Source organism: Hydra vulgaris, chromosome 11 (genome assembly GCF_038396675.1).
Source record: "Hydra vulgaris chromosome 11, alternate assembly HydraT2T_AEP".
NCBI lineage: Eukaryota > Metazoa > Cnidaria > Hydrozoa > Anthoathecata > Hydridae > Hydra > Hydra vulgaris.
Genome location: NC_088930.1, coordinates 18422241 through 18429305, shown reverse-complemented (window position 1 = coordinate 18429305; position 7065 = coordinate 18422241). Strand labels below are relative to the sequence as shown.

The following is a 7065-nucleotide window of genomic DNA, read 5'->3' as shown; positions in this document are numbered from 1 at the left end:
CAACTCTACTGTCCAACTTAGACAAATCAAAACCGCCTGGAGTTGACCAGTTACATCCTTTTGTTCTTTCAAAATGTTACAAGAACCTGAGCTTTCCAATATCTTATATATTTATCAAATCTTACTATGGAAAGATGCTAATATCTCACCCATCTTCAAAAAAGGATGTAAACTTGAAGCAATAAATTATCGTTTAATCTCTTTAACTTCAATTGCAAGTAAGTTCATGGAATGATTAGTGAGAGAATGCATGACTGAGCACCTTATTAAACTCAAATTACTACCTATTCACCAACATGGATTTGTTAGTGGTAAATTTTGTCCTACAAACCTCTTAGAAGTGTTACATATAATTACTGAGGCAACAGACTATAATTTTATGGCTGTCCTAATCTCATTGGACTTTTCAAAAGTTTTTGACAGAGTTAGCCATGTACTGAATATAAAACTTAATGGGTATGGGTTTGATGTAAAATTAACTGTCTGGATTTCTGACTTTTTAAAAAGTAGACGGCAGCAAGTAGTTTTAGATGGTGTGTATTCTGATTTGGCAAAAATAACGGGTACAAGTAATATGAAACCAATTTACTTCATTAAACAAGGGGTTTAATGAAGTAAATTGGTTTCATATTAATGGCTAACCACATTCCCTCTAAGCACAAGGACCTGCAAGTAATGTTAGAGGCTCTAAATTAAGACTGTCGAGACAATTTACAAATAACAAAGTAAAATGTAACTTTTTTACAAACGAAATTATATTCTTATGGATATATGGATATATATATATATATATATATATATATATATATATATATATATATATATATATATATATATATATATATATATATACATTAAAATCACAAATAACTAAATTAAAAAAAAAAAGTCGAAAAATCGAATATTGGCCTTGTTTTTACACACACTGTTTTATTTATTAAATTAACTTGAATTTTTGTTTTGTTTTAACGAACCATAAAACGTGTTTTTATGGCGACGTAAACCGACGTTATGCGAAGTCGGAACGATGTTTATATAACGACGTTGTTCCAACATCAGTAGAATGACGTCGGACCAACGTTGAACGACGTCTTAAGACGACAGCAGACGTCAGCATGAAGACATTGTTCTGACATCGTAATATTGACGTTAGAATAACGCCTTTAATTATCGGTTGACGTCGTTGATGTTAATCCAACGTAAACGAAACGTCGGATCGACATCGGGTGCCCTCTGGGTAGTAACTAATGAAACGGACGTTAAACGTTAAACGTTTTCTGTTGAAATTATACTAAGATACATATGGCATAATTTTCAATAAAATTGTCATAATGGTTCCAAATAAAACTACTTTAATGCATATGTGGAAAGTTTGTCAAACAGATCATTTTCCATTTTTTGTTTAATAAAATGCAATATTTTCTCTTCTTCAATTAATGTCTTAAGCGGTGTAATAACTTATTTAAAAGTCTCCTGATTTATTTATTAGCACTGAAGCATCTTATTAGCACTGAAGCATCATATTAGTGGGATATTTGGGATATTTTTATTACGAAGAAAACTTCCTTGCTATAACTGACGAACATTAATTAAATAAATTCTCCAAGTCAATCTGTTCAGTTATTTCTTGCTCTGTCCTCAGCAAAGCAAGATCATATTATCAAGTTTGTCCACTCGAGGCTCTCAAATATGATAGTATCATTGATAGTTTGCTAAATGATCTTTCACAACTGGCAATAGAAACTGCTATAGTCAGCAATACAGCAATATATCTATAAAGTTAAGTAATTATTTTGGGCTTGAAACTTTTTTGGAACAGATTGTTAGCAGTGTTCAAATGTTCTTGCTCATGCACATCATATTCTCAAATTTTTTTTTCTTCTTTCTTTACAAAATTGAAACTCTCTTTCAAGTTTTTTTGGCTGTTTTGGCTTTAACCCTTTATTTACCAAGTTCAGGTAACTTTCAAAATTGTTAACACTATTGACATTTTTTTTCAACATCTGTTTTGTAGCATGAAAAAACATTTTCAAAAGATTTTGCCGTTGCCATGGAAATAAATTTGGGAAAAATAAGTCCCGTCTTGTATTTCAAGCTTCAACATTTTTAAAAGTTCAAATTAAAGTATAATTAAATTGTTCTATAACAAATCATGAACAAATTAGATTACATCAACGCAAATAGAAACAAAATGTCTTCTTAGTTGATACATGTTCATTTTTTTTTGGTGATGAATCACAATTTATGATACTTAGTAAAACAATTTCTCTTATCAATCAAGCATAAGTATACTTCGCAAGTACTACATTTTATATGCGTACGAGCTTCTCGTTTGTCTTGTGTACTTACCTCGCAACGACCACGCTTACTGTCAAGTTTTGGCTAATGAACGCCTAAATTTTTTTTTCTAATTGCTGAGATACCGAATAATTTAATAACTTTCTTTTTTGATGGTCCTTTCTGGGTTGAAGATAACAATGGTCGTCCTACTTTTGAAGGGGGCCCATGAGTGATTAAAAATTGCGCTATCATTCTTCGAATTCAAAAACTTTTTATTTTAGCCCCGTTAATTTTATTGAATGCAATAAATGTTACATAATGCTCTTTCAATTAAACCAAAAAAGATCCAATGTCACCATTTTTTGGATTTCTGTGATAACCAGGGATGGCAAAAACCCGGCCCAGTATGTACTTTTGGGTAAATTTAAGTTTTTTTGGGTTTTATTTTTACTTTGTGTCTGTAAAAAAAATTTTTTTTTTTTTAATAATTTTACATTTTAGTTTAATTTTCTACTTTAACTTCATTCAAATATGTTTTATATAATGTTATTTATTAATTTTTAACAAAAGTTTTTCCAACTTCTTTGAAAAAGATTTTTAAATATAATTTAAAACTTTAATAGAAAAAATAAATTTCACGCTAAATTTGTATGTATTGATTTATTTTAGATTTAAAAGTATTATTTTATATAATTAAAAATGTCAATGATAAATGGGAAAAAGAAGGCTGGAGAACGAAAAGAAGTAAAAGTAAGTTTTAACTTGAAATTCAAATGAACAAACTTGTTTCTCCACGCAGAACCTTGTTTATAAAGCTTTGCGTTAAGGAGTTAAAGAGTTAGTTGTAACTACAATAGAGAGTTGTAACTACAATAAGTAACTTCTGTAGTGGCCTATTTAGGCCACTACTACTAATTTAAATTCACCTTGGGAAGTGAATAACATTAAAAATAAAAAAGTCTTAATGGATAAAAACATTTGAATAAAAGTGGTTATAATGTATTTCCAAATAATGATTCAAATATTAGTAAACCTGCTCTGAGAGCTGTTTTTGTTGGTTATAGTATTTAATAATAATAGTTAATAATAATTAAATTAATAATAATAGTTAGTTATTAATTTACTTGATAATCTTAATATAATATAATTGCTAGAGTCAACGTTTAACCTTCAACATCGTTTCGCTTTCGTTTTTAAAGTTGTTTTAATTAATTACTAGGCTTTTCTGAATTTGAATGAGCACGTTCTCAAAATCCACTCTTAAATGTTAACAAGAATTCCATTATAAATATGTGTTGACCCTTAATAACCTAAGTTAAAATATAAACAACGTAAAGTTAGGTCAATTATCAATATTTCAAATATTAGCACTGTACCACTTCCAATGAATAATAATAATTGGGATTTTTTATATAATCTAGTTAAATTTGGTAAAACAGGATAAGGTGGAAATGACACGTATAACCTGCTAACGATAGCTCAAATGATTTATGTCTTAAGGACTATTTTTTATTTATGCCTTCATTTAAAAAATGTATATATCAATTTACACTTCATGATAAGTGCACAAACAATTGCATAAAGATTGCACAAAAACGTTTATCTCGATAACACAAAAATTTCGGTTGGCTTTGAATTAATTTTAATATAATTACAAGAGTTAACGTTTAACGTCGTTTCGCTTAGGTTTTAAAGTAGTTTTAAAGTTGGTTTTAAAGTTACTAGACTTTTTTGAATTTGAAAGAGCGCGTTCTTAAAATGCGCTCGGTCATTGGAGAAAGGTCTATTAAGCGAGTTAAAACTTCTTATCTTTTGGAATATATTTATTATTTATTAGTTTAGAAATATTACATTAAGAATCATATTAAAATTATAAACCATCCTTAAGATCATGTAATAGTTGAAGTAAGTATAGAAAATAATTTAGCAATTTATATAACATTTTTATTAGATAGTAAAGTAGAAAGGATCACTCTATTTGATTTTTTAAATCGTTTACATTTTGTTCATTTTAGTTTTTCAATTAGCTTAATTTTTTTTTTAGCAGTTTTGTTTTTATTGAGTTTATATTTTATTTTTTTAGAAGGAAAATAAAGATATGGATGAGTCCTAATTATTTTTAAGGCATCTTTTATGCAAAAAGTTAAACTAATACTATTTCCTTAAAATTGGTTTTTACTACTTTGAAATTCTGTAATGCTATTAACTAATTTTGTTCATTTTTAGAAAATTTTAAAAAATAAATTAAAATTTTGTGCCAATGCTGACATAACATGTCGCATGTTAATGTATGTAAAGGTTAAATTTTGTTATGAGAATTACAGTAAAACAGTACAGACAAAAAATCTTAAAGTAAAGAGTATTGTTTGTATATATATATTTATATTTTGTTCACTTTAAATCTTTTTAAGTTTTTGCTTGCACAATTCAAGTTTTATATGTTTATTGTTTGAGTATATGCTTTTTTGATAAGTATGTGTCTGCGGTAATATGTGCTTTATAGCTGTTTATCACTGTGTTTTTATAATAATGTAAAGCGTTTTTTTATTATTTGTTTATTTGGTAATATGTGTTTATATAGCTGTTTTATAAATGTGTTTAAATATGTTTATATAAGGTTAAATATATATATATATATATATATATATATATATATATATATATATATATATATATATATATATATATATATATATATTGTGTTTATAGTTAGTACATATGTTTATATTATGTTGTTTCCGTGATTTCAAAGTGCTGTGACTTGGTAAACGTGTAGAGCAAGGTTTGTTAACCTTGCCAGCCAAGTGTTGTACTTACAGCAGAGAATTGCACGCCAGTGTTAAGTGTGAAGCTGTTACTGCTTTAGGTCTAGGTGTTTTCAAGCCTTTATTATTAATTATTATGAAAATACATAATAATGTATTTTATTAACACTTTGCAAAATATTGTTACTTGTGTTCCGTTATATATGAATGTTATGTTACTTAAGTTATGTTGTATGCATATTATATTAACTGATGGTGTGTGCTATTGTTGTGTGTTGTTGTTGTGACGCTGTTTTTTGTTATCTTTTGAGTTGATAGTCATTTGGCTTACCTTCATGTTGGTGTCTATTGTTAAAAATGGTAAATGCCTAATTTCATTATTAGACCAAATATGCAATTTGTTTTATAAAACTAAAAACTTAAACCCAATACAAGTTCTTTTGTTCCAAATTATTTTATAAACTTAAAGCCATAACAAATTGTTTTGTCATATATACAATCAGGGCCGTAGTGAGATCAAAAATCTTTTCAAGCAAAGAGAAAAAATGCCGCCTCAAGTTCAATAATTTTTGTTTAGTTTGATTCAAATTTTGATAAACCTACTTAAAGCACATTTAAAATCAACTTTAAATCGTGCTTTGTGGTTGAAAGTCATTGAAAATATTACCAGGAATTAGTTTTTTTAATAAATATTAAAATTAGACACATTCAAACAAAATTTATTTTTCTAGCTTTCAATGATGCAAAGTTATCAATAATTTCATTGTAACACAGAGATTTTGCCAGGGGATTTTCAATTGACAAAATGGCAAGATTAGTCAAACGTTCTTGACCCATGGAGGATCTTAGATAATTTTTCAAAAGCTTAAGTTTGCTAAAGCTACGTTCACATGATGCCACAGTGACGGATAGTGTGAAAAAGATTTTAAGAGCAATTTCAATGACAGGGTATGCCTCAGTCAAAGAATAGGTGTGCATAAATTGCAAGATTTTCAATGGATTTGCGTTTTTTAAATCTGGAATCAGGACACTGGCTTGAAACTTAAAGTTTTCAATTTCAGATAGAAATTCATTAGCATTAAGATCACGAACATATTTTTGACAAAGTTTATCTCCACATTTCTTCAGATCTACAACTGACATACTTGCAAGAGATATACCATTTAGAAACTTAAAATCTGATGAAATCTCAGCAATTGTTTCAAATCTCCAGTGTAATTGTGTAATTATACTGTCAAAGACTATATTACAATTAATTTCAAAATCTTTTTCTGGAGGTATGTGTGAACTTTCTTCCCTTGTTTCATCGTCAAACATCCTTTTTGCTTTTCGTTTTCTTTTGATTAGAAAGCTAGCTTCAATGTCAAGATCTTTTGATATTATTTCAGCTTTTTTCATGCTGTTATGAATGCCCCTGTCTCGAAGGTTTTGTATAGAAGCAATCAGACCAGCAATTTTTTTTGATGCAATATCAATTGTCATATATTTTGATTGTAAGCTGCGATTCTCTCTGTCAATTAATGTAAGTATCATGTTCTAAAGGTCAAGCCAGCAAAGAAACTCAAAATCAACTTGAATTAAAATCTCTCTAGCTCCGGACCTTGTTTCAGCATTTAGCAGAGAATCATTACTAATTTCTTGTAAAACATTGCAAACATTTGTGATTTGATTATTTAGTGAATGAATAGCCTCCTTTTTGGCAGACCAGCGTGTTTCACTTTGACTTTTTAGGGTGACTTCAAGTGTTTTCATCAGTTTATCCCATCTGTTAGTAGAACTTGAGAAGAAATTGTATATTTTTTGAACCTTTCCAAAAAATGTAATCATAAATGGGGAAACTTCTGCCGAATGGACTCCTACAAGATTTAGAGTGTGAGCTGCGCAAGGCACATTACGTGCTAAATCATTTTTTGCAGTTATTTGGGCTTGAACACCAGAATATTTTCCAGACATGTTGGCTCCATTGTCATAACCCTGACCTCGGCAATGGTACAGGAATTAGTTCTATGATAAACACCTT

General features: G+C 28.6%; 2 protein-coding genes across 2 annotated transcripts; one reads left to right on the top strand and one right to left on the bottom strand.

Moving 5' to 3' along the window:
* The first annotated feature begins 250 nt into the window (after positions 1-250).
* Positions 251-610, top strand: LOC136086892 (uncharacterized). The gene has a single exon (XM_065809390.1). It carries the CDS (start codon positions 251-253, stop codon positions 608-610), a length of 360 nt encoding a protein of 119 aa, XP_065665462.1.
* A 5143-nt stretch (positions 611-5753) lies between these two features.
* LOC136086891 (uncharacterized) lies at positions 5754-6578 on the bottom strand. The gene has a single exon (XM_065809389.1). The coding sequence runs from the start codon at positions 6576-6578 to the stop codon at positions 5754-5756; it is 825 nt and encodes a 274-aa protein (XP_065665461.1).
* Between the last annotated feature and the right edge of the window lie 487 nt (positions 6579-7065).

What these genes read in the sequence shown, in the direction of transcription:
- LOC136086891 (XM_065809389.1), bottom strand. Translation starts at nt 6,578, where the DNA reads ATGATACTTACATTAATTGACAGAGAGAATCGCAGCTTACAATCAAAA.
- LOC136086892 (XM_065809390.1), top strand. Translation starts at nt 251, where the DNA reads ATGACTGAGCACCTTATTAAACTCAAATTACTACCTATTCACCAACAT.